Here is a 27,089-nt window from a genome sequence, read left to right as displayed (position 1 = left end):
CTGTTTAGAAAAAGGCCAGGCCTGGAGCCCGGACGTCCTGCTTCTTGTGTCTGGGCAGTGAGGACAGGGAAGGCAGCAGCCACCACAACAGGAAGCCAAGCTTCCTGGCCACAGTTCAGGCCACGCCTCCTGTGCGGGCCCTGTGGCGAAGCTCTTCCTGTGTGCGACCCCCTCATCTTGTTGGATCACAGCAGCCCCGGGAGCCGGAAGCAAACAGGACCCTCACTGAACAGGCAAGAAATGGAGACACAGGGCAGCGAGGTGCCTGCCTGTGCTGGATTCCAAACCAGGTCAGTGTGACGTCATGATCCCCACTACACCCTGCTGTCTTAGTGCCCTCCAGAGCTGAGAAGGGACAGAAGAAAGCCTTCCTTTGGGGTTAAGCCTGCTACAACCCAGAAGTCAGGGACCCACAATGGCCTCAGTGCAAAGGAACAGTTTTCAGAAATCCTGTGCTGGTCACTGTCAGCTGCCATAACCTGTCCCACACCTGAGTCTGGTGTTGGGTCACCTCTCCCTGTAGGTGGCTTTCCACGAGTCTTTGTGGCACCTGCTGCAGATGTGGATGATTCTAAGTCATGGCAGTAAGGTCATGGGATGCAGTGGCAGGCTGACACAAGTCAGGAGGCCGAGCAGGGCGACCACAGTCCAGCCAGCTCACAGAGCATCGCCCCAGAGGCTGGTGGCCAATGACAGAACAGTTGAAAACGCTGGGGCCTTTATTAGGGGTGGGGATCAAGCCCAGAGCCTTGTACACGCCAGGCAAGTGCTCTCCCACTGAGCCACAACCCGGCTCCACGGGGCTTTCTGAACAATCAACCCGGCTGCGCCCCCCAACCCCCCACCCTGGGCCAGGCCTGGAAGTTCCACATGAGGCCTTCAGCACATCCCTGGCCTAACGACCTCTGAAGAAGCCAGATCCAGATGCACAGGGAGAAAGTGAGCAGAGGCCACCTCATCGTGGTCAGTTCACTGTGAATAGCTTCATGTCTCTCTTGCTTCCCAGGGGCTCTAACTGGGGACTCAGACAGTGCTCAGAAGGCCCACACCCCTGTGATGTCTGAGAAGCAGTGACATTCAGATTCCTACATCTTGAAATCAAGGTTCATGTGCACATCTAGCCGTACAGCTCTGAGATACGAAGACAAACAACAAATACACTCCAAGAGGAGAACTACATGAAGCCTATTGTAATGGCAGAGAAATCATAACCCCCGTCTTCAGAGGCCCATCATAGAGCAGCGTGAGGGCGCTCGGTGCCCAGGGAAAGCAGGCTGGTCCAGGGAGGACGGCAGCCGAGATGAATGGGAGGAAGGAAACACTCATCATTGGAAGCTGAGCAGGCAGTCTTCCATCTACATAGCCATTAACGACCAATGATCTTCCACATCCATTTTATGTGTTTTGCAAAGAGTTATGTTTTTTGCTCTGCCAAACAGACCAGGAAAATGAGGGCTGCAGTGAATCACACCCGCCAAGCAGCCTTGTGCATTCTGACCTGCCCAGAGCGGTAGGCAGCAAAAGGACTGTTCCTTAAGGTGGGAGACAACCAAGACTGACTGCTGGTTCTCCAGACACGCCCAGGGGCCCCAGGGACCCATACACATTATTTTTCATCCCTGTTCACAGATACTGCAACCATTTTCAACCACAGAGTAAGCAACTCCTTACTGGGAAACGTAGGGTCTTGAAAGCAAGGTGTCCGGCCATCTAAGAGGCAATGAGAGGGGATCTAATTGCAATATTTTGACTTGTTTCTGGCATGACTTGGAAAGCACTTAAGGAGGACCTAGATATTTCAGGGGAAGATAGTGGACCACTGAGTGGTCACTCTGGAGGCATCAGGAAGCACCTGGTTATTATAACTTGTGGATTCTTGGCAAGCTCCTGGGATTAAAACTATGCTTATGAGGGCAGGTAGAGCCCGCCCAGCACACAAGAGAACCTGGGCTGGATCCCCAGTACTTGCCAACAAACAGAACCACACTGACCAGACATGTAGAAGGGCTGGGGCTCAGTGACAGAGCTCTTGCTTAGCACTGGTGAGGCACTGGGTTCGATCCTCAGCATCACATAAAAATAAATTAATTAAATAAAGGTATTGTGTCCATCTACCACTAAAAATATTTTAAAAAGAACAAAGAGCCGAGCATGGTGGTACATGCCTGTAATTCCTAGCAACTCTGGAGCTGAGGCAGGAGGATCTTAAGTTTGAGGCCAGCTTCTTGTCCATAGTGTAATGAAGCACTACCCAGCATGGGTGCTTCATTACAATAACAGAAAATAGACTAATACACAGTGTTATTTTTTAAAAAGAGAATTGTACACACATATGCTTGGATATGTACAAAATATTTCTAAGTAAAAACACAAAAACTTAAAACATGGGTCCCTTCCTAGATGGGGACCTAAGTGGTGGGGGCTGGGGAGAGTTGAGAGGCATGACAGAGCCAGCAGAGATTTTGTGCTGCCATGTGCCTCTCTCAGTCCTTTACATTCTACACCCTGGGATTGGATCAACAATTCAAAAATTATGAAATGGATGAAATTTAAGAAAAATATCAGTGTGATCATGTTGGGGAGGTCCTGCATTCGTGGAGGCTACCACGCAGCCTGGGAACCCAGGCCCGCACCCACTGCTTCACGCCTCTGGGCCTGCACCTCTGTTTGGCACAGCTTTCCTCCTGCCAGTGAACCCCACTGCCCTCCCTGTCTGTCACCCCCAGTCTCACTTCTCCCTGGCCCCCAAGTCCAGGCTGCAGGGTCCTCCTGAGTCTCCCTAGTGCTTAAACTACCCCACCAGAGCCTCAACCTATGCTGTGATCCCCTGACTGCTCCCATCTCTCTCCTACCAGGCTTTGAGCCCATCAGAGAGGGCCACACCTGGCCGACTCCCCACTGCCTGTCTCCCACGTGGCCGACCACTAGCTCAGCAGAATATCTGCGACCAGGGAAGCACAATCTGTGCTCCTGACTAAGCACCTCTGAAACACCCACCAGAGAAAGATGGGAAGGCTCCCTTTTCCTTTTTCAAGCGGACCTTTCCTAATTCTCCAGACGCTTATAAAGGCTTGTGCCATTTCTGGGCCACAGACCTCCAAGAAATGAGTGGTTTGTGCTTGAGGGCAGAATGGAGACGAGAAACCTTCAACCAGTTTAGCAAGTTTCCTTTGGCTTTTCAGAGCAGCACATCAGACCCAGTGGGGAGGAGGGCGGGCTGTTACCTGCGGGAGGTGGAGGGGACCCGGTGGTGGTCGGTGCCGGACTCCTTCACAAGGTTTCCTTTGCAGCATATGACCCTTAATTTATCCTGATACGAGGAGGCCAGGTAAATTGCTCCTGAGGAAATCGCAGGGCCCAGGTAGCGTGGGTTCGGAATTTCCAGATACGCTCGGGCGGGGGTCCTACAGAGTTCCAGACAAGAGTTGGCAGTCACTGGGGGGTGGTTGGAAGAAACACCTGCCCCTCCCTGGCACCCTGCCCCCACCCCTGAAGATGGAGTTCTCAGAGCACAGAGGTGCGGTGCTTACCCCAGCGAGGAGCGTGCCTGGATCTCAATGACTTCCAGTGAGTTGAAGTGGGTCACAAACAGATAGGGTTCTCTGTAGGCTGCGTGGCCACCGGGCACCGTGGAGGAGGAGCAAAGGCAGAGGAGGGTTCAAATAGGGAAAATTAAAGCCTGGCTGTGAGGTCCCCTTTGATCTAGGACTCGCCCTCTGCAGGACTCTATCCTCTAAGCACTTTACACACACACCCCTACATATACATACACTGAAATTCTATAAAGGTGGGGATAAGAATATATATTTTATGAGATTATTTGCAAAAAGCACTGGAAATATAAGTGATTCAATTTTTTTCTTTCCTTAGTGGAGTACAGGGAGAAACATGGGAGAATTCTCATGGTATACTATTAAACTAATTGTATACATCGTCAAAAATTTAAAAAGATTGCACTTAGCTAATTAGATATTTCTGGTCTTAATATTCTATCTCTATATTAAGTCACTCATCTCTCTGTATAGTACCACTGAAACTGTAGAGGATATAATGGGCACTGTTGATTCTCACTATTATTCCTTGGGGCAAACCATTATGTGCGTATAGACTCTCAGTCATGCTTCCCAGGACTCAAATCCCCACACAGTTCCCTTGCCGTGAATATGCACCGACCCTGTGGCCCCTTGAACCAGAATGTGGAGGCGGTGCCAAGGCTGCCAGCCTGTAAGCCCATACTCTTTGAGGAGGCCTCCAGCCACCAGCCCCAGTGGAAGTCCCTACTGTGTGTGTGTGAGACTGTCAACAACACGTGAAGCACAGGTGTCCAACCAAACCACAGACTCATGAGCAATGACAATGTGCTGTTTTAGGTCACTAAGTTAAGGAATGGCATATCATGCAGTAATATATAAATAAAATGGCCTTAAAAGGTATTTCAGCCAAATGATATTCCAGAAAACTCACACAAGTTGTGTGTATACATATTTGCACGTATGCAGGTATTTACTCTTGGACTCAGAAGCTCTACTTTTAGGGACCCGTCATCTGGAGATACTATTTGATAAGTGTACAAATATTTGTTCAAGAATGTTCATTACAGTGTTGTTGACGCTTATAAAGGTATGGACGTGGCTTAACCACTCTGCCTAATTAGAACTGGTTATATTGGCAGGTATTTGGCTATACTGTGGGACACTACATAGTGTTTGGAAATGATCTAAATAAGTCCACAGCAAATGGTCTTCTTTCTATGATGAGAGCTTAACAAATATTTTCCAAGGCTGAACTGTGGCCTGGTGGAGCTGGCTTAGGCAATTCTTCAGTAAGCCTCAGAATCTTCTGTCATGTACATTCACTTAGGTGACTGTTATACATGGCGCCCAGTGTCTGAAGAAATGCATGACACAGTACTTAAGGCAAAAAGAATTCCACCTGCAACTCTTTCTCATAACACAGGCTCTGGCAAAAGAGGAGCCCCCACACCATGCATCACGCACCAAAGGCCAAGGGTAAGCGGCTCCACTTGAGATCATCTGTGCGGCTACGTCTTCCGTAAGAATCCACGAACACCCCAAATTCTGCAAGGCATCAAGAGATGGGGCTTCAGCATCAGAGGAGTGGAGGGCATTGGGAACACACACCATGACACAAGAATGAGGACAGATCCCAGGGACAACTGGCCAGATTTAACTGAATCAATAAAACCTGAAGACCTGCTGACCATCTCCTTGTTTTATTTAAAATGACGATATAGTATTTATTTTATTAAAGAAAGAGGGATCAAACAAAAGGGAGGTGAGTGTAGGAAAAGAAAGGGTGGGGGGAAAGCGGAAGAGAAAGGAAGGGGGTACAGAGATCAAGGAGGCAGAGACCCAGGAACAGGGGGGACCCAGATTTTTTAATATTTTTAAAAAGTAAAGAAAATATCAACAGAGAGAGGGGAAGGGAGAAAAGGAGGGAGGAAGGAAGACAGGCCGGCCAGAGGACGAGAAAGGAAAGAGAGCAAGCAAGCGAGGGACAGAGAAGGAAAGATGGGGCTGCTCTGTGCGGAGGATGTGAGGGGGTGTGCCTGGTGGGCAGGAGGAGCCCAGAGGCCTCAGGTGCTGGACCAACACCTCCGTACTCTCAGCAGGCCCTGCCCCAGGTCCCCACGGCCTGGCCCTGGCCTGGCTCCCAGCCCCACAGGAGCAAGCAGGACGCACCGTGGAAGCACAGCAGGTACTCCTCTCGCTGCCCTGCCCCGTTCACCTGCACGATGGAGACAGGGAAGCTGTTGGAAGAGGAAGCAAACACAGCAGGCGCCAAGGAGTGGTCATTCTTGTCCAGGAATTCTGTAAAGGCAGGTGGAAGGCGGGCTTCAATAGGGCTTTCTGACCCTGCAAGGCCCGGGCCATGCAGCGGGTGGCGGGGGGACACCGGCCCTACCCTCTAGCGTGTACTGCTTCATGTCGATTTCGTAGAATTTGTTGGTTCCGATGAGGATACTGTAATTGGTGAAGTGGATGCAGCTGCAGGGCTCTGAGGTCTCGATCTCCTGAGACAAAGGGCAGAGAAGGACAGGAGATGACACAGGACAGCTGGCTCCTCTGCTCTTCTGTTTCTGCCTGAAGCATCTAACCACGCTTTGTAGGTAGTCGCTGCCAGAACTGCTGACACTGTCACCCTTCACGCCTCTCAGGACGGCCAGCAGTCCCTCTGCTACCCTTTTCCTGATACTCTACACAACACCAGGCTTTTTTTGGAAAGAAAGCCAATTGCAGATAAAAGGTGGGTCAGGGCCAGAAGTGCTACTTCAATGAAGAGGTAGAATTTTAATAATTCGTTCTTATTGGAGAGAAAACTAGAAAACTACACAACTATTAACAGGGGCGGTGAGGAATGGTCTCCTTCCTTTTGCTGGCTTCTAAGTTTCTTTTTTTTCTTAATATTTTTTTTAGTTGCCAAAGGATCATTTATTTTATTTATATGTGTGTGATGCTGAGGATCAAACCCAGGGTCTCACACATGCCAGGCAAGGGCTCTACCACCGAGCCACAACTCCAGCCCCGGCTTCTAAGTTTCTAACAGAACCTCTATTACGTAGAACTTACTGTCTTCATAATCACTGCATTCCTACCTTAATTGTCCGCTTGCTCATTATTTATATTTGTTTTTAGGCCAATCCTGTGGTCAAAACACCAGGGGTTCTAATCGGTGGCCAGGAATCATAAAGCAGTAATGAGTTGTGACAATTTTCCTCAACTTACGGTTGGAACTCCCACCAGCACTATCATCACCACTGACTATGGACTGGCCACCTACCAGGGATGAGGGAAGGGGAAACTGAAACAGCATGATACTAGGGAAAGACTAGGGAAACTGAAGTTCAGATGTGGTCTTGACTTTGTAGCCTAGGTTGTCTCCCAGCTCCAACTGTCCTACTTGAACACTGGAGAACTGTCTTGCAAACTGTGGATGGCCAGCTTAGTCCCTGGTGCCAATGGGCGCTCAATAAACCCACATACTAAACAATCAACCACAGCTATGAGTGGCTCTGGGCTCTTCCAGGAGGGAAAGGTCTCACTCTCTAGGGAGGTGACCCCAGAACGAATGGTGGCAGAATAGAAGGGGCACACGCTGCTCCCTGACACAAACACTCCACGCGGGATCCTTGGGAGAGCAGGATGGCGGGGCTGCGACTCACCTTCCGAATGCAGTACTTGCTGAGGTTTTCGTTGTAGCGGAGGATGACGACTTTGTTGGGCATGGCTGCACAGATACACAGCCCATTCTCAATCTGCAAAGCCAAAGGGAAAAGAGAGAAAGAAAGAGTCACCCATGGGCACCCTGGCTCTGGAGCAAAACTAGGTGAGGAGCATCAGTTTGGAGCAGGATCTCTCCACCTCAGACCTACTGACAGCTTGTTCTTTGGTGTGGTGGTGGGGCAGAGGGGTGTCCTGCATATTGCAGGATGATGGGCAGCATCAGGGTCTGGACCTACAAGATGACTATAGCACCCTCCAGTTGTGACAATCAAAAATGTCTTCAGACGTTACCAAATGTCTGCTGGTTAAAACAGACATCCAGGGAAGGCCTCAGGATCCACCTGATAGCACCCACGTTTTGCACACATGTGCCTTTAGCTAGAGACAGATTCTTCTGACAACCTTCCCCTGGGAGAAGGGGGGTAGGACAGGATAAGGGAAAGGAGAGGAAAGGTGATAGAAATTGCTACAGGAATTTTAAGACAATTCCAGTATAAATGAAAATGGTCTTAGCTTAGGCCTTTACCTACAGATTCCACATAAAAACTCCCTTTTTCTAGAGTCGAATCCCTCTTTTTCACCCCCCTACAACCAGATCTTTGCCATTCATCAAGGGTGAAAAGATACTTATTGTTCAAATTGTCCTGAAATGAAGGTCAGCGATTGGGCAGGAAAGGAGAGGAATAGAGGAAGAACAGTTCTATTTCTTGGTTTGGATAGCAGGTTCAGGGGTGTTTATTACATCACTTGGCTTTATCACTTACAGGTTTATGTCCCATACTTTTTTTAGTATTTAAAAATTAAAAATAATTTATAATTTAAAAATATGAAAATTTGGAAACTAAAATGCACATTTCTAAGTAACTCATCATTCACAGGAGAAATTTTTAAACATGTAGAACAATTATAACAGTTATAATATCAAAATTTATAGGGCACAACTGAACTAGTAGTTAAAAGGAAATGCGTGGCCCTAAAATGGTTATATTAGAAAAATACCCTGAAAAGTTAATAAGTTTAAATTATATTAGAACAAAGAACAATGGAAGAAAGCCAGGAAAGCTAAAGGGAGAAAAAACAAAGACAAAGGCAAAAATTAATGACCAATGAAGCAATGCCACGCCAGAAGCACTTGTTCAATAAAACCCAAAGTGTCCTCTGTTTACAGTTAGTACAAGTGAAATCAAAGACTGAGCATCAGTAACCTCAGGGAAGGAAAAGGTCCCCTCCCTGTCTAGTTCTGCAGCCCTAGGGCAGAAGTCTTTGAGGTCACACACAGAGGGGTTTGCTCAGTCAATGCCATCTGAGTAGCCTTCTGAGCAATGAACAACAAGTTATTTCTGGAGCGAGGGGAAGTGGCTTGCTCCAGACTTCACTAGAGTTGTGTGTGGAGGTCTGTATATGTCCATAAATGTTCTTCACTTTTAATAAAAAAAAATATATATATTTATTTTTTGTGATGCTGGGAATTGAACCCACATCCTCACACATGTTAGGCAGGTGCTCTACATGTAGCCTAAGACCATGATAAAACATATTTAAAGGAGAAGGCAAACAAACGTGTTTATGTGCAAAATTTCAATATACTAGAAATCACAAGAGAATCCCTTGAGTGCTGGTGAGCGGCTCCGTGGCATGCTTGGTCCTCAGCATCCACAGGCTCCACAGCCGCACGTTCAACTGACACAGACTGAAAATATTCAGCAGGAAAAAACCTGCCTCTGTACCAAAAATCATTATTCCCTAAACAATACAGAATAACTACTTAGATAGCATTTATATTGAATTAAGTATTGAAAATAATCTAGAGATGATTTCATGGACGTGGGAAAATGTACACAGGTCATATACAAAGGTACAAACACTACCATCCTACAGGGTACAAAGGACTTAAGTGTCCTTGGATTTTGGTATGTTGTTGTGGGGTGGTTCTGGAACCAATCCCCTCAGATACTGAGGAATGACTGTCTAAATGTCGTAAGTTAGAATCTGTAAATCTCTAGTATTAAATTGTCTTTCCATCCAGATCAGACATGGGGTTCTATGTTAGGATTTTTTTTTTCTTAAAAAAAAAAAAAATGCTCATCACACATACACACTTCTAAAATTACGGATCAATCTTTTAGTTTTGCTCATCTTAATCTTGGGTTTCTTTCCAATTCAAAACCTGTGCAAATTTCATGGCTACCCAGATCATTTTGCAGGCCCAAAGGAAGCAACAGCAATTCAAACCAGTCTGAGGGATGCTTGACTTTCAAGGTCAGGTCAAGGAGCTATTGGTGACTTCAAGGACATTGGACATTCCACCAGCAGAGGCCTGAGGAGCACTAACCTTGCCAGCAGCAAACAAGTGGCAGCCCTTCACAGCTTCGAAGATGTTGGGCGAGATGTCTGGCTGGGCAGGAAGGTGCGACTGCGCCAGGGACTGCTTCACTTTCTTCACGTCCACCAGACACAGGGCCCGCTCTTCTCCTGAGGGGAAAGGAGCAGCCTCCGTCAGCGTGAAGGGAGTAGTGAAGACAGGGAGGGAGGCCTGGTCTAGTTCCAAACAGAAGCTACTGAGATTTCCATACACCCCTCTACACTGAGCATCCCTTATCTGAATTGCTTGAGATCACAAGTGCCTCAGATTTCAGATTTTGGAATATTTACATAAACATAATGAGATCACTTGGGGGTGGGGCTCAAGTCTAGATACAAAATTATTTTATGTTTCATATATGCTTTATATACATGGCTGCAAGATGATTTTATGACATACTTTAAGAGCTTCTGCAATTTGACAATGACTTGTCTATCATGTGAGGGCAGTTGGAATTGTTCACCTGTAGCACCTCATTAGCACTCAAAATGGCTCGGGTTTTCAAATTAAGGGTGCTCACTATTTTAGATCTCAGATGGAAACATTTGGCCTTTTAGTCCAGATTCTAAGGGGGGAAATACTGCAGACATAAGATTGGAGGAAGAACTGAACTTTTAAACATGTTCCTGGGTAAAGAAAGAATGTCTGGGAGCAACAAGAAGAAATTCTATAAAACAACAGGCTTTGACTATGCAAATACGTCAATGTCAAGAAAGACAAATGGAAGGATGGGAACCGTTCCAGATAAAGACAGGATTAAGCGCAACCTTGGGTTGAACCATGAGTTGAGGGGAAGACACTATAAAAAACATTACTGGGCCCCAGGTAAAATTGGACTGTGGGCAACGTATCAGACTATTGTATTATGGCAAGGGTAAAATTTCCTGAAGGCAAAAAAAAAAATCATACCATGTGAAACTTTCCCACTTGCCCATACCAGCATAAGTTTGCCAAAACCCAGAGAAAGTGGAACACCAAGGGTGAGGCCAACAGACACTGTGGGCTTTGGGCAATGACAAAGTGCCCGTGCAGGTTCCTCAACAGCAACCAACGTACCAGGCGGTGTGGACGCTGACGATGTGGGGGGGCTGGGGAGTGGGAGGGGGCTGCATGCCAATCTCTGTACCTTCCTCTCAGTTTTGCTGTGAACCTAAAACTACCTAACAGTATAATCAGGAAGGAAAACAGGAATGGAGGAAGACAACAGGCCGGGAGGAAAGGGACAGCACAGAGCCACCATTCCAGGAGGGCCAGTCTCTGGCCACGTCACTTCAGTCTGTGGACCCAGCCACACATAAAACATGTTTTGAATGCTGAGCCAATAATACTGTTTTTCCTTTAAAAAAAAATTTTCCAACAAAGAAAAAAAGAAAAAAACCAAATTGTGCCATGGTCATGTGAAAGAATGCCCTTGCTCGTAGGATACCTACACATGGAGGAAGAGAGGAAACTAACAAAATGTTAGCAAGTGGAAGCAGGGGCAGAGGCACATCCCTGTGATCCCAGCAACTCGGGAGGCTGAGGCAAGAGGACAGCAAGTTCAAGTCAGCCTCAGCAACTTTGCAATATTCTCTGAAAGACACTGCCTCAAAATTTAAAAAATAAAATAAAAAAGGACTGGGGAGGTAGCTCAGTGGTAAAACACCCCTGGGTTCAGTCCTCAGTACCAAAAAAAATGTGAGCCCATGGTGAATCTAGATGACATGTCTCTGAGCATTCAGAGACATAAGAAAGATCAGGAAGTAATCAGAGACTGTGAGGAGCAGGAAGCTCTAGGAAAGCCAAGGCCCACAGTGCTGCTGATGCAATCAGGACAAGGAATTTGACTTTCATGAATCTTTGAGGCTTGGCACTCGCCATGGTTTAGATATGCTCTGGGGAGCCCCAAGAGTCCATGTGATTGGAGTCTTGGTCCCCGGGGTAGCACTGGTGGGAAGTGCTATGGAATCTTTAAGTGGTGAGACCCAGTGAAAGGTCCTGAGGTCCCTGGGGCATGCTCTCAGAATGGAGTTCTTGTGAGACCCCTTGAATGCTGGAGAGGGATATTATAGAGGAAGCAAATCTGGCCCCACCCAGCTCTCCTGTGTGGAGTCTGCTTGCTCCTGAAAGCCCTCCCACCATGCTCTCTACCCATGAGGTAATGCAGCCAAGGGTTGGCCTCACCCAGTCAGTGCTGTACTGTTTGGACTTTGAACTTCCAGAACTACAAGCTAGATAAACCTCTTTTCTTCATTAGTAGCATGTCTCAGGTGATTCATTATAGTAATGAAAAGCTGACTAACCTAAGCGTTCTTCACTATAGGCATAATGGTGAGATGTTCTTTGCAGGTGTCAGACTATGCTCAACTGAACACCAAAAGGGAACCAAACGTGGACAAAAAGGGCCCGTCAGCTGAGGCTTGGCATCCCTCAGGAGGAAAGAGCCACTGTTGCTCCAGCCTTCCACCAGGACAGCCTGCTTTGTGCCTCACAAGCCTGAAACCTGGCTCTTAAGTTGTTTCCCTTAAAAGTAAAGGAAAGGGCTGTGCCTTGGCCTCACACCTGCTATCATGAGTAGCTTCTCCAGGTCCTTGATGATATAAATTTGGAAGACTGCTCCAATTCCTGGGACGTGGGTTAAGGAGTTTTTCAAGACATTCAGTGCATACAGCCCTTCCTCGGTGCCCACCAACACCACCTGTAAGGACAGAAGTCCAAAGGTAAGCACAGTCACGTCACCATGACAGTCCCAAAGCAGAAGAGCCACAAAGCCTACACAGTCCTCCCTTTCTCGACGGTGTGTGGCTGTAGCCATACACTGGCTGACAGTGCCCAGAAAATATGTTACCTGGTCACTGAAGGGCAGTGTGCAGTTCATGTCCAGCCGGTCATCACCTTCCAGTTTCAGCAGGGAGTTTCCAAGCAATTTCTTTTCATATGTGAAAGAAAAGATGAAATGAAAAAGAGAAGCTTAAAGTCAAACTCAGAAATACATTTTCTCCTAGCTCCCCACCCCCTTTTTTTGTTGTTGGGTTTTGGCACTGGGGATAGCACCCAGGGCCTGTGTAGGTTAGGCAAGCACTCCACCACAGAGCTACGCCCCCAGCCTCTTGCCCAGTAATTCTATCTGAGCTCCAAAGGCAAGATGTAGATATTATGGGTTTCTCTGGGGCGGTTGTTAATTAGCATCAGAGTCATAACTTGGCTTGGACACAGAAGTGAGTGTGTAGACACAGAGCTGCTCTGGAATAGGAAATAGCTGAAGCTACACAGATTTCACCTGCAAAGGGTTAGCAAGCCACATGGATGGCTCCTGCTGCCCCCACCCCCAAGGCTGCAGCAAAAGTGCAAGGCACAGTGGGGTCAGCAGCAAACCAACAGCCTCTGAATCTCTTTACCTGAACCCACGCTGGCAGAAGCTCGTAGAAAACCCAGCCACAGGCCTATTGTACACATATCAACGTGGATCTCAGTAAAAGGCTCACAGGTGAGATACAGAACATTCACAAAAACAGGCCTGCCCAGCGAGCACAGCTCTTTCCAGGAGGCTCATGGTTAAGAATTTTCCAACTGCAAACCCTTAAAGTGTTTATTAGGAGCTAAGTGTCTGAAAAGAGCTGTTGGGTCTTGAGTGGAGCAAACGCCAATGAGCAATGAGCACTGTTTGCACCTTCGAACATTCTGGGGGGAGTGATGCCAATCAAGGCACACCCACGTTCCTAACATCTGAAGGATAAGTAGGACTTCAAACCTGCCCACAGAAGAGCAAATGCTGCAGGAGCAACCAGGAAGGATGGGAAGAGCCTCCCTGAAGTCAACGCGGCTGTGGCAGCCCGCTGTGCTGATTCATGGCCAAGTGCTTGTAACTCAAGCCTTTAAGCCAAAGAATCATCAGAGTAAACAGCAGAGCAGACGCCCTTGAGGCAGCACAGGTGGCTGTACTGCTGTCACACGCTCCCTCGGGTCCCAAGAGCAGGCTAGCCGCTGCCTCCCCTTTCCTCAGAGCTGCCTCACAGGGCTCGAGACGCTCCATTCCCGCCTTGGAGTTTCACCTCATTGCCACAGAACTCCTGGTCATCACTGTCTAGTGCTGTCACCCCCCAGAGTGCCCAAGGGACACCAGGACAACCCAGGGGACCCCAAGCTAAGTTACCGAACTCCGCCCCCCAGGCATACTCACGGCATCAGCTTCTGCCTTCTCCCTAGAAACTCTCCCACCTGCGACAACTGATTCTAAGGCGGTGACCCAGCGCTGTTTGTCAGGAAAGCTGGGAGCTAATAGGTAGAGGGTCCTCCCGGGCCAGCACGTGGTGTGCGGGTGAGATTCCATCTTCAGTATGTATGGGACATCTAGGAGATTCCACAGAGAGCACAGGATTGGGTGTGGACTTCCCCCATTCCCACTGGCAGGGATGGCCCTGAGATACAAGACAGCCTGCCAAACCTCACGGTCCCCGTCACCACGAAGCCAGGCGAGCCAGGGAAGGTGGGCTTCCTTGGCAGAGCCAACCCTCAAGTTCCCCTCCAGCCCCTGCTGATCTGCCACACCCGGCCCACCTGCCCTCACCTGCTTTGGCTGTATTTGCGAGTTCGGAAGCACCAACGGCACCATGAATAGATACATCCCCGTCGGGAAGGCACAGCTCAAATTCTTCCACCGGCCTCTGTCCAGCTTGGTGCAAAGAGGAAGGGGCAGAAAGAAAAACAAAAGAACAGGCACAAGAACGAGGGGAGAAGAGCAGAGCAGAGAGAGAGGGGGACAGAGACAGGGGACGCGTGTAGAGAGAGGCGCACGAGAACAAAGAAGGGAAAGAGGTGTGCAGAGAGGCAGAGAGGGAAGATAAAAAAAATAAAGTGTGTCAGATGAGTGGCACAGTCAAATTTCTGATGACGATGCGGATTTATGGGTTAGTTGGCTGAGGCGGAAGTTCTCTGAGGCATTAGCAGGTGGAATCTTCAGGGCAGCACCCTGCGGGCTCTCCGGGGGGGAGACCTATAGATGTGAGTATCGCACCAATAACCTTTAGAGAAGTCATTTGGCTTTTAATTTTCAAAAATGGGAGAGCGTAGAAGGCTCGCGAGGCAGTCCAAACAACGCCTTCACACCAACGCTGGGAGACCTGGGTTAGCCACGTGCAGTGTAGTTCCCCCTGAATTATTAATTTACCTTCTCTGGCTTCATTGTCATAAATGAGGACTTTGGATCCCTCCAGGACAATGTACTTCCTGTCCCAGCCCTGCTGTCCTCGTTTGTTATTCCTGGGAAAAGAAAATTGGGAAAGGAAAATGCTGGAACTCAGAAGAATCAGTCTGAAGGACCCAGGGGAGGGGACCCTCGAAAACACATCAGAACAGGAATGGCCCGTGGCCTTCAGCACCAACCTGGGGACCCCAAGCCACCCTGCAACAATACCTGGGCACTTTCATCCACCCTTCCAGGTGCAGGCTGCTGCCGGGGTCCTTGGTCTGCAGACCCGGGGAGTTCATTTTGTCACGGCAGAAGGCCTCGGTGAAGTGTGTGGCGTATTCGGCGGGCAGGCCGCAGGTGGCTGGCAAGCACGTGGAGCACTTGGGGTGACACATCACCTGACATTCTAGGGAAGAGCAGTGAACACCCTGAAAACATGCTCTCTGGGCTCAGAGTGTGGCCTTCCAGCCGAGCCTGGGGAGTCTCACACCCAAGCAGCTACTGTAAACAGGCCCAACAACCAGCTCGACCTTAAGGCTTCCCAAGAGCAGGGCCTCTGCAGAGGCAGGAAACGAGACAGCCACATGCTCCCATCCCAGTTTCCCTGGCTTCGATATGGGCTGCCCACAAACAGGTGCGCAAAGGATGTGTCTGTGTGGTTCTGTGGGAGAAGACGGGGAGAAGCCATCCTGGCAAAACGGCTGGACACTGACAGAGATGAGGGCACTGCACAGCCTGAGCTGCAGCCAGGAGTATAGGATCATTGCTTCAATGGGGTAAAAATAGTGTCCTCCCACTAAAATGAAGAGCTTGGCTACAAATGTATCTCACCATGAGGAACTTAGGAAAACATGCCCTCCACCTGATGGGTTCCTCTGATGGAGAAACAGGGCCCACCACAGATGCACCACCACTTCTCTTACCGAGACATTTGGATGCCTGGCGTCCGAAGTGTACAGTATCCAGACACACAGCACACTTTGTGGCTCGCATGTTCAGTCCTACGTTAAATCGGTGAGGAATATTGTGGTGCATGCGCTCCTTAAGACGCCGGCTATATTCTGAAAGGGGAAAAAAATTAAATCATCAGAGTACTGCAAATGAAAGTGAGGAGTCACCCACAAAATGAGGGGAAAATATTTGCAAATCATATCTGATTATGAACTTGTGTCTAGAATACATAAAGAACTCTCACAACTCAGTAATAAAAAGACAGCTCAATTAAAAAGTGGGTCAAGGATTTGAATAGATATCTCCCCAAAGTGGATAAATAAATGGCCAATAGGCACATGAAAAGATGCTCAACATCACAGCCATTAGGGAAATGCAAATCAAAACCACAATGCAATGCCACTTCACCACCACTAAGGACATCTACGACCCATAAATGGAAAAACAAGAGTTGGTGAGAATGTGGAAAAATTGGAGCCCTTGTTCGTGGCCAGGGGGAGAGTGAAATGGTGCAGCCACTTTGGACCTGAGCCTGGCAGGTCCTCAGCAAGCTAAACAGAGTCGCCGTCTGACCCAGCAAGTCCTCTCCCAGGTACACACCCAAGAGAACTGAAAACACTTGTCCACACCAGCATGATTTATGCCAGGAAAAAAAGTACAGGTGATCCAAAAGCCCTTTGATGATCATTCCCTGTGCCAAGGAATACCATGCATACAGTCATAAAAGGAAACTGCGTACTGACACCTGCTACAATGCAGGTGAACTTCAAATACATCACACTCGTGGAAGGAGCCAGACACAAAAGGCCACGCATGGTATGATCCCACTGATAGGAACCCAGAGGAGCAAATCCAGAGATAGAAAGTAGATCTTACTGAAAAACACTGAACTGTACAATTTAAATGGATGAATTTTATCATATGTGAATTATCTTTAAATAAAACTGTTTTTTTAAAAAAAAAAATAGAGGAGGTTAGTTGCAGCCTATGAAAGTATTTTGACACAAATAGATGCATCTAAATTTTTATGAATCAACTTCAAGTACCCATCACCTGGTTATTAAGTTATTTGTTTTAGTATTAGGTGTTGAACCCAGGGGTGCCTAACCATGGAGCCACATCCCCAGCCCTTTTTTGTAATTTATTTAGAGACAGGGTCTCACTGAGCTGCTTAGGGCCTCACTAAGTTGCTGGGGCTGGCTTTGAACTCAAAATCCTCCTGCCTTAGCTTCCTGAGCTACTGGGATTATAGGCATGTGCCACTGTATCCAGCAGGAATTGGGTGTTATTTCCTAGTAGATTGATCATCCTATAGTATATATTTGGGGACATAAAGAAAACAAGGTTTAAAATTAATTGTAAATATTTTAGTCATAAAGGCTTTGCTTTTCAGATGAAATCATATATCTAGAGCTTTTCAAAATCCAATTTAAAGGGGCAGGGAGAATGGAAGGGAAACCCCAGGGAATGACATTGGCCAAATTATATTGTCATGTTGTTTGAATGTGTGAATGTGCAACAATGAAACTCACCATCACACACAACTATAATGCACCAATAAACATACGGGAGAAAAATCCCATTTAAAAGTAATTATTGTGAACTAAAGAATCTCTCAATTTTATGTATATGTACTGACTGAAGAATTCCCTATGTATGTCCAGTTTTTTCATGAATGATCTCCTTTTGTTCATAAGTCAACTTTTTAGTCTCAAAGAACTGATTCTTACATCTATGCTGTAAGGCCAACCCTTCACCCCCAGTTTAACAGGTTTCCTCTCAACGGTGACTTAAGTAATTAGAGACAACTTTAGATAGAAAAGCTCTGGACATGTCCCTCTGAACCCACTCTGGTCGACTCTCTTCCTTTCCTTCGTGAGGAAGGATAACAGCAATGCACTGTGAGCTGGAAGGCGCAGCCCGAGAAGGAGAAGCATTCACACCTCCCCGGAGGCTGCTCTCCGATGCTCGTCAGTGAACACCACAGCCAGGAACCACGCTTTCCTCTAGGTTCCCACCACCATCTGGATGACTTCTAGAGCAAAGCTCTTTGACTCAAGGTGTTATGTAAACATAGGAAGAGACCACCTCATGGTGGAAAAGAAACAAGAGCAATAGTGAAATGCCATGGAGACTCACAGCCCCAGCGGCTTTGATGGTGATGTCATGATGCTAAGCCACAGTTCTGCTGTTTTCCCCAAGCCTTTCCAAACCACTCTCCTTGGCCTTTGTAGAAGTCCTTTCCATCTCAAGGTGAACAGAGAATACTTAGGAACACAAATAGAACTCCTCACCCTGCTAAATAAACTGCCACAAACTATCTACACTTGAAATGTACATAACCTTTAACCCAATGACTCATTTCCCAACAGTTTATTCCACAGCCACAACACCCACAGAGGTACAGGCCGTTCTCTGCAGCGTGTCTGTTACAGGGAAACAACCTAAGTGCCCAACAGCAGGGGTCTGGTTTAATAGGTGAACCGTATACCCATACCATCTGGGTAGTCCTCTGAAAGCATGAAGTAAGTCCCTGTGTCCTGATGTGTGTCTAACATTTATCTGAAAGGCGTCTTGCAGAGTACAGTATAGTGTGCTATGATATTTATTTACAAGGTGGGGAGCTGAGAAAAATAGGCTTAGTTTTTTCACATTCTTTAAATCTGTTCATATAAGATACATGAATTAATAACATAGCTACATTCATGAACTCTGGCTAAAGAACTCGATGAGTGAAAGCATCTGACGACTCTGGGTTAAGGGATCTGTCAGGGGAGGGAAAACTCACATTTCACTCTTTATTCCTTAGGATTAGTTGTAATTTTTACCATATGACTGCATTTCTTGGAAGGATAAAAAAAATTCTACATAACTGCAACAGGCCCATAAGAATGGATATGGTCTGAATGAGTGCCCCAAAAGTTCTTGCATTGGAAATTTAATCCTCAAATTCATGAGAAGACAGGATTTGAAGAGGGGCCGTTGGAAAATCATTAGGGTTAGTGGAGGTGAAGCTAGAGCTCCCACGGTGGCATTCCTTTATACAAAGAGGAAGAGAGACCTGAGCTAGCTCACTTGCTCCATCCTGCCACCACATTGTAATGCGGCAGGAAGGCCCTCACCAGATACTGGAGGCACACTCTTGGTCTTCCCAGCCTCCAGAACTATGAGCCAAATAAACTTCTTTTCTTGACTACCCAGTATCAGATATTTTGTTATAGCAATAGAAAACAGACTAAGATAAGAATATACCTTCTGGGGTTGAAGACTCCTTTCTGCGGCTAGACGGTGGGGCAAGCAGGCTCATGGCACTGGGCTGGTGCTCAGGTGACCGCACAATGGCGGACATGGCAATCTGCTGCCTCGCTGTGGCTGGAGTAGAAGGATGTGGGTGATCTGTGGCTTTGCGGTGGGCAGCTGTTGAGAGACCAGTGTGATTTGGGGTTAGCAGAGTTATCAAGAGGACCAGATTAGGCAGACTGCCCCTGGGCTGTCTTTCAAGGCCCCAAGACCAAATGGATAGAAGTCATACCGATTGGGGAACATAGAGGAGGCTACAATTTTTTAGACTTGGGGTGTCTGGACTGAAAACTCAGAGGCCATAAACAAAAATGGTGCTTTGGCCAATCTCATGGAGCTCAGCCCTCTGCCCCGCTCACAGCCTGGAGTGCTTTGTAGATGGAGCCCCTACCTTCCTCCCGGGCAGATCGGAGCTCAATGCGGGTCTTCTGAAGGGCTTCCTCCAGCTCTGCACAGCGAGCTTTTTCCTTCTCCAGGGCCAGCTTCAGCTCATTGTACTGCAGAGGAACCTGTGTGGGTAAAGCAGGGTCCTCTTTCCGTCGACTAAATAAACCCTAGCAATGGAAACAGAGATATCTCCTAACTCCTGGAAACTGGCACTGTGCGCTAGCTAAAGGAAAGCTGACTTGGGAGGAGCAGACCACCAAGGCCAGGAACATACTCACTGTAAGTGTGTTTAGTAAAAATGGCATGTGAAGGGGGAAGGGGTAGGTTGAGCATCAGCCCATTCCAGCCAGCTGAAAAAAAAGTGAGGTGCGGACGTTTTCGCCAAGAGGGTTAAAGATGCTTGAATTGCCACCACCTCTTCCTTTAGCATTCCCAAGACAGGAGAGCCATTTCCTGAGAGTCTTTTCCCCTCAAAAAAAATGGAACCAGGAGAGATGGAGTATGGAGCCAGGAGAGATGGTTCAGAAGTCACTCTTGCCTTTGAATTTGTCTCATGATGCTTAGTTACAAGACACAGAGAGGGGTGTTTTTTTGTTGTTGTTGTTGTTTTTTAAAAAAAAAAAAGCAAAATTTGATAATGAAGGCTAAAATGATGGTAAAATAAGGGGCTTACTAAAAATGAAAATGGAAACATTTACTGTACACAGAAAAGGAAAATAGAATAATGCAACTGAGACAAAATTAACTTAAAAAATAAGAGATGGAAACACCCTGACTACACCAAGTGACATAACCAGACACCAGTCCACTGCTAAGATAAAAAGATTAAATATCATAAGCTTAGCAATATATAGTCACATAGTATATGCAAGTTTGAAATCCAACCAGGCAGAGGCTACTTAGCAGGAGGTAACCTCTGAATGCTGTACTTCCCCGTACAGTAGAGATGGCACCAGGAACACTGGGACCAACCACCGACTTAGTCCTCCAAGCCTTTCTCCTGGATATTCCAAGTCATTAGGTCTTTTTCTATAAAAGTGCTGCCATAGCCACTAGGTTGTACTAAGGCCTTTGGAAGGAAACTGCAAGTTCTTAGAGGCCTGAAACTGCGAACACTTGGCCAAACCTAGTGTGAGGGCTTCTGTGTGTTGGGAAAGCCGAGACTGAAGAAGCTACTTTCTGGAGATGAGGTGTGGCTCAGTGGTAGGGCACTTGCCTACCAGGCCCAAGGCCCTGGGTTTAATACCCAGCACTGAAAAAATAAAATAAAACAACTTATAATGTGTACCTATATATAACCCTGCCCATGGTTTGGGTTTTTATCCATAGTTAATTTTAAAAGAATGGTATGGAGAGTATGGCTATTGAGTTGGGCACTCTAAGTCCCAGGGTTCAGTCTCTTCATTAGCTGATCAAAACCACTGGGCCAGATCATTTGTAATTCTTCCTGGAGTCCCATGCAGGTAACCTAAGGATTGATTCAGAGTCCCAGATGTACGACCTACTAATCCCTCTGAATCCCATACATGGGAGCTGCTAATCCTACTATAGTCCTACATAAGGACCTCTGAACCTGTTTAAACAGGTTTGCATACATGACCTACCTATAAGTCCTTCTCTCTGCAGAGAGGCCCCCACCCCAGCTACTAAGTGGGAGGGGAAAACCACTCCCCTAACACAGAAAGGCGCTACAACTTAAGGGGCCACGAACATCAAGTTAGACTTGATTGATGATATACTCTGCTAAAGGCTATTCTAATTATCTAAAAACCTATTTTTCAACCCAAAATGAAACAAGAAAATACACATTTTTTTCTTCTATGTTCCCATGGTTATATATCACAGTGGTGTCCACTAAGTCAGGAACCGTGCAGTCAAATGGCCAACTCCCAGCTGCCGCGCACTTGGACCCACCTTTTTCTTTTTAGCAGGTTGGTCCATTTTGGCTTGCAAAAAATCAATGAGTTTGGTTTGTTGAGAAATAGTGCCTTCCATCTTCACCTTTTCATGAGAGTAGAGAACCTGGAACCATGGGGGAAAAAAAAAGATAACCTCAGAAACAGACAGGAGTGTACTTCCAAATTTGGTACTTTAAGAAAATGAAAAGTAAAGTCGTTAGGACACTGGAAAATTCAACCCAAATGGCATGGGCTGAAATTTATGTGTGTAGTTCCAGTTTTATCAGAATAATAAAAAAAAAAAAAAGATGGAGAGATATATGAGAAAGTAAAAATAAGCAAATGGTTAAGTGTAGGATCCAGGTGGTGGTCACTATGGAAATCTTCCACTATGAATATTAAAAATATTCATAATTAAAGTGTTGGGAAAGGTTCTCTCTCTCACACACACACACACACACACACACACATATGCTGTAGGTGGAACCTACAGTATATGCACTGAGTCACACCCAGCCCTGCAGAGGGTTCCTCAGCAGATTCCCTCTGTCCACCCTCACCTGAATGTTTTCCAGCTGATATTCCAGATCGCTTCTTTCTGTCTTCAGCAGATCGGCCCTATCCAAAGCTTCTTGCAGCCCTTGAGTCAGACGGAAAATGTGGTTCTTCTGCATGTCCATCTGCTGCTGTAGCTTGGCTTGCTAGTGGGAGAAGGGCCAGAGAAAGACTCAACACCACCCGGAACACTACATGTCCCCCGCTGCTCCTATTCTCAATTAATTTCAGACATGACACTAGAGGTTCAGCTTTGGAAATCGTGTGCTTCCAGAAAATACCACCTGTCTTTATTGTTAAATGACGCAGGCATGGATAAAAAGGAACTTGAAAGAAAATCTCTGATGGCCAAGTCACAAGATCCCCACCATGACAGGAAATCCAGGCTACAGGTCTGCCTTCCCAGTCAGTGATACACTTGAGAATACTTTGATACTTAAAAGCTGACAGAAAAGTCAGCTCCCTGATAGCTAAGTTCCATTTGTCCCTGTTTTTTGATCTTTTTAGGATCTTAATGGTCCTTAGGAGAAATCACTGTATGGGCAGTGTAGAATACCTATGGAAGAACTGTATCTACCCCCAACTTCATGATCACCATGACTCATTCAGGTAATAGCCTCGATCACACTGTGAGGAGAAAGGCAGAGGATCCCAGATACAGTATATAAGTGGTAAAACCCAGGAAAAAAATTCAATTTAGTATATTGGAAACAGTTTTGTTCTGAAAAATCTCTCTCCAATTTTTATGTAGAAGTCAACCAGAAAATAGGACAAATTATAAAGATACTGGTTTTATGGTTCTCTCTCCTAAAAAGTGTCTGTTTCTTTCTGAAAATGTGTTCCATCCTGACAAAACTTCAATTAAACCCTGGGTTGTCATCCAACCATACTGCAAGTGACCCAAATAATCTCTTCCCTGGTGGCCTAGACTCTCTGCACACTTAGAGCCAGGAGCTAGGAAAGAGCAAACATCACCATGGAGTTTTCAAATGGTCCATGGCAGATCCCAAAGCCCTCTGTCCCTCTCCCTCTAACTTTATTGCTCTCTGCTTATGTTTTTCTTTCCAGTTCTACTGCTCACCTGACCTTCTTCTTGAGAAGGACCTGAGGCATCTGCCTGTAGTCAAAAGAATCTGCACCTTTGGAATCTTTCAGACCCTAGTTTAAAATCTGACTTTAACACTCAACAGCAATATGACCGTGGGCAGGTCCTGCTGCCTCTCAGAGCCTGTTTCTTCATCTGACCGTGGGTAGAACACCTGGCCTCACTGGATGACACACTGAGCACGGTGCCCAGGGAACAGCAGGTGCCTCATGGATCTCGATGTTTTCCACCTCCTTTGTCTTGCTTTCTTTGCTTCATCCAATTCAGTGCCCTAATCATCTTCCCATCTGCCTTTCCCTACCAATCCTGCCATAAAACAGGAAATACTAACTAAAGATCACCTAGCCTGGGTGTACAACCTGCCTGGAATTTTTTAATACAATTACAGAATCCCCTAAGACACATAAGAATGAAGGAAACAACTGAGATGCCCTCTGAAAGGGGGACTCCGTTCTCCACAGCACAGTGACTTCTTCCACAAATTACCCTCTTTAGTCTCTTCCTAGTGTTTTAGGACAACACTAATTACTAGGCAGGACCCAGAAAGACAAGTGCTGGAGACAGGGATCTATTTGGTGACAGCCAGGCCCAAAATATTTTTCTAGAATAAATGCATCAACTGTCCATTGGCTTTCCAAGAAATAGGATGGTTATTTACTATAATAAAAACCAAGTCAGAGAGATATTTAGAAATGTTTTTCAAAACCACTTATCTGCTTCCTGGAGAAAGGCAAAAGGAGGCGACTTCCTGGGCCTTAGCCATTGCTTAGACCCACTGACTTTATAGGGGTGACAAGAACCTGGGAGGATGGATGAAGGAGCTGGATGACAGAACCTGAGACATGGAAACCCCAGTGGACAGAAAGGAGGATAGGTGAACCAGCAAGTTCAATAGAATGGTATTTCTTAAAACTTCAATTGAGTTCATATAGAACATAAGGATGTTTTTAAAAAGGAAAAAAAAAAAAGCTTGTGGAAGGCTAGATGTGATTTTACAGGTCCCTGGATGTCACTGGTGTGATTAAAGAACCCAAGCAATTGGCAGAGAGAGGTTTACAGAGACTAGTATGGAGGAGGAAATATTCCACTGAACAAAGACCACAGGGACCATATTTGAACCACATGCACTTGCAGAAACTCTCTTTGGAAGTATAGAGCTAGCCAAAAGGATCATTCAGAGCTTGGAGGGATATGAAATGTTTCACTTAGAAAAGAGAAGGCAATCTGGAGTGGGAGAGAGCCTCAGATACTGACTGTAACTGAGATAATAAAAGAAGTCATCTCATAGGACTGTTGATAATACGTGTAAAGTTTTCAGAAGGGGCGCTGGCACCTTGTAAGTGCTAACAAAACATTCATTAAATATTAATTAATTAATTTGATCATTAGTCAATATTAATCTCAATTTTGGCTGGACAGGCCTGACTACTCTCTAATTTCATGTTTTGATATAATAGGACCAGTGGGTGAAAGTTGTAGGTTTTATTTCAGAATAAGAAAGGACTTTCTAAAAATCAGAATTGCTGAAAAATGGGTTGGGATGTCCAAAGTCACTATAGGTATTTTGCCTGAGTTAATGAGGGATGCCCACGAGAAGTGTTGGAAAAGGCAGTGTCTATCTCAGTAGGAGACGAGGATTGGTAACTGGACTTCATCTCTGGCATTACTTCCAATGGGCTGATGGTGGTCTGTAAGTGTCAAGGCAAGAGAGCTTCTAAGGCCATTTCTGGCCCCAGAGGAAAGATGTGGGAGAGAGTTCTATTAGTGAAGTTTGTCCCAGTAAGGCAATAAGGGGACTCATGATGGGAATTTGGATTAGATGACATAAATATTCCTTCTAATTTTGAGACTCTGATTCTGTCCTACTAAACGTCTCTGTTCCTATGAAGAAGATGTTTAGGTTGGAGCCTTTGGCCCATGGTTACAAAGTGCACTCTGCAACCAGGGATCTTAGCCATGTTTTGGCCAAAAAAGATCATTCTCTGTGTGCAAGGCCCTGGGTTTGATGTCCAGCGTTGCCATAAATAAATGAATAGATAACTCATTCCCTGTTTCGTAATGGTTTCCACTGTCTGAAATTTGACTCAAGCTCAATGTCAGCCAGAAGCCTGTGCTCAAACATCTATCTGTGAAGGACAGACTGGGAGACTGGAAATGTTCTCACATGGGTTAGAAGTGAGAAATAGGGGACTGAGACAGGCTCCCAGCATCCTATTCCTAGCCTTGTCACTGACTCACCATGTCACCTTAGGCCAAAGAACTGAGCTGCTAGGGTTAACCTGCCCTCCTCAGGAAAACAGGACAGTCAGGGGCATCTAGTATTCCTATTTTCTTCCCAGCACAAGCTCAAAGTGGGAATATTGCCTATTGATCCCAGATAAAAGACCAGAACTCTCTATCTGACCCCTAGGTAGAGTTAAAAACTAACACAGGTTGAGCATCCCAATTCCAAAAATCCAAAATCTGAAATGCTCCAAAATCCAAAATATTTTGAGCATGAATATGACACTGTTTATTGAAAATTCTACACCTGATCTCATTGTGCTGAACTGTAATCAAAACACAGGCACATTTTAAAAATTGCATAAAATTCATCAGGCCTAGTGGTGCACACCTATAATCCCATACACCGGGGAGGCTGAGGCAGGAGGTTCACAATTTCAAGGCCAACTGGGTAACTTAGCAACACTGTGTCACAAAATAAAAAATAAAAGGCCCAGAGCTGTAGCTCAGTGGTGAGCATCCCTGGGTTCAATCCTCAGTATAAAAAAATTTTTTTTTTTTTGCGTAAAATCACTTTCACCTATGTGTGTACAATGTATAGGAGTCACAGATGAATTTCATGATTAGACTTGAGTCCTATCTCTAAGATAGCTCATTATGCATATATAAAAATATCCCAAAATCTGAAAAAGAATGAAATTCAAAATACTTCTGGGTCCCAGTATTTTGGACAAGAGCTACTCAACCTATATAGTAATATTCTTGGGGTCACTTTCAGTGAATTTCAGTCATATATGTGTGTGTGTAAAACCAATTTTATTTTAAAATTTCTTATTGCAGCGAGGTACACATAATATAAAACTTATATTTTTCTTTCTTTTTCTTTTTTGGTCACCCAGGGCCTCCTGCATGGTGGGTCATTGTAGCCATTTGTACACAGGTCAGTAGCATTAAGGATATTCACACTGTTATGCAGTAATTACCAACCATCCATCTGTAGACTTTCTTAAATTCCCACCCTTATTTCTCAAGTGTCATTCTATGAGACATTGTATACTCACCTGCAATAGTCTCACTACCCTTTTCAAACTTAACAGCCTAGTGATATTATTCCTATCAGCAGGGCTCAGGAGCTGTGAGCACCATGTGACGACAAGGGATTCTGGGTAACGAAACTGCCAGGCTCACTATGGGTTAAACAGAACACTCCTTGGAGTCCAACTTTTCCTTAGATATCTTTACAAAGTGCATTTGCCCTTGCAGGTCAATTCTAATGAACAAAACAGAATCATTAGTGATTCAACATATAGGGCTTTGGTTGGGAGTGGGAAGTAATCATTAATTTAAATAGCAATTTCCAGAATTCTGTGAAAAGGCACATGAAATAACATAAGGGATGGGGTTAGGAGATCAATTTGAACTTGTCATCTTATGTCTCAAAAGCAGGGCACAATTATTTTTAATTGAATTAAGTGCACATTCAAAAGTCCTCATGAAATTTGGCACTCAGCATAATCTGATCAAATCCCTGCCCTGTGTGGGAAGCTAATTTGCATGGATGTTCTATCAGCATGAAACATAATACACTTTGAATATTAACTCTAAAGAACAATTTAACTCAATATTCATTCAGCCATGTATTTAATAAACCTCTATTCAGCATGTACTTACTATGTGCTTGACACTCTGTTAAGCACCATGTAGGAGGATACAAGTGACAGGGAGACCCCGCCAGTCAGAGACATATTATTTTAATGTGCTTTATATCTTACAGAATGTATGATGGGACCACCCTACTCTACCTCAAAGGTTCTTACTTCAAAATCTTAAAGTCTGACTTGGATCTGACCACGTGAACATAACAAATTTTCACTTTCTAAATCCCCCCTGGCTCTAC

General features: G+C 45.8%; 1 protein-coding gene across 3 annotated transcripts in view; it reads right to left on the bottom strand.

Annotated features, from left to right (window-relative positions):
- Window positions 1–27,089, bottom strand: part of Cit (citron rho-interacting serine/threonine kinase) — a 157,190-nt gene that overhangs the window by 3,757 nt on the left and 126,344 nt on the right. For 2 of the 3 annotated variants that reach the window (XM_077108940.1, XM_077108942.1), the window contains 18 exons: window positions 21,870–22,010; window positions 21,326–21,433; window positions 19,416–19,578; window positions 18,977–19,141; window positions 15,697–15,834; window positions 14,999–15,179; window positions 14,753–14,844; window positions 14,153–14,257; window positions 13,766–13,935; window positions 12,434–12,514; window positions 12,148–12,283; window positions 9,577–9,716; window positions 7,184–7,276; window positions 5,926–6,034; window positions 5,703–5,831; window positions 4,998–5,078; window positions 3,531–3,609; window positions 3,225–3,404 (listed from right to left, as the gene is read on the bottom strand). In XM_077108940.1, coding sequence (XP_076965055.1) covers window positions 3,225–3,404; window positions 3,531–3,609; window positions 4,998–5,078; window positions 5,703–5,831; window positions 5,926–6,034; window positions 7,184–7,276; window positions 9,577–9,716; window positions 12,148–12,283; window positions 12,434–12,514; window positions 13,766–13,935; window positions 14,153–14,257; window positions 14,753–14,844; window positions 14,999–15,179; window positions 15,697–15,834; window positions 18,977–19,141; window positions 19,416–19,578; window positions 21,326–21,433; window positions 21,870–22,010 — 2,291 coding nt within the window. The remainder of the gene's footprint in view (window positions 1–3,224; window positions 3,405–3,530; window positions 3,610–4,997; window positions 5,079–5,702; window positions 5,832–5,925; window positions 6,035–7,183; window positions 7,277–9,576; window positions 9,717–12,147; window positions 12,284–12,433; window positions 12,515–13,765; window positions 13,936–14,152; window positions 14,258–14,752; window positions 14,845–14,998; window positions 15,180–15,696; window positions 15,835–18,976; window positions 19,142–19,415; window positions 19,579–21,325; window positions 21,434–21,869; window positions 22,011–27,089) is intronic. The other variant, XM_077108941.1, reaches the window with a different exon arrangement.

Source organism: Callospermophilus lateralis, chromosome 1 (genome assembly GCF_048772815.1).
Source record: "Callospermophilus lateralis isolate mCalLat2 chromosome 1, mCalLat2.hap1, whole genome shotgun sequence".
Classification (NCBI taxonomy): domain Eukaryota; kingdom Metazoa; phylum Chordata; class Mammalia; order Rodentia; family Sciuridae; genus Callospermophilus; species Callospermophilus lateralis.
Note: the sequence above shows the minus strand (reverse complement) of the source record. Positions and strands in the feature narration are given on the sequence as shown.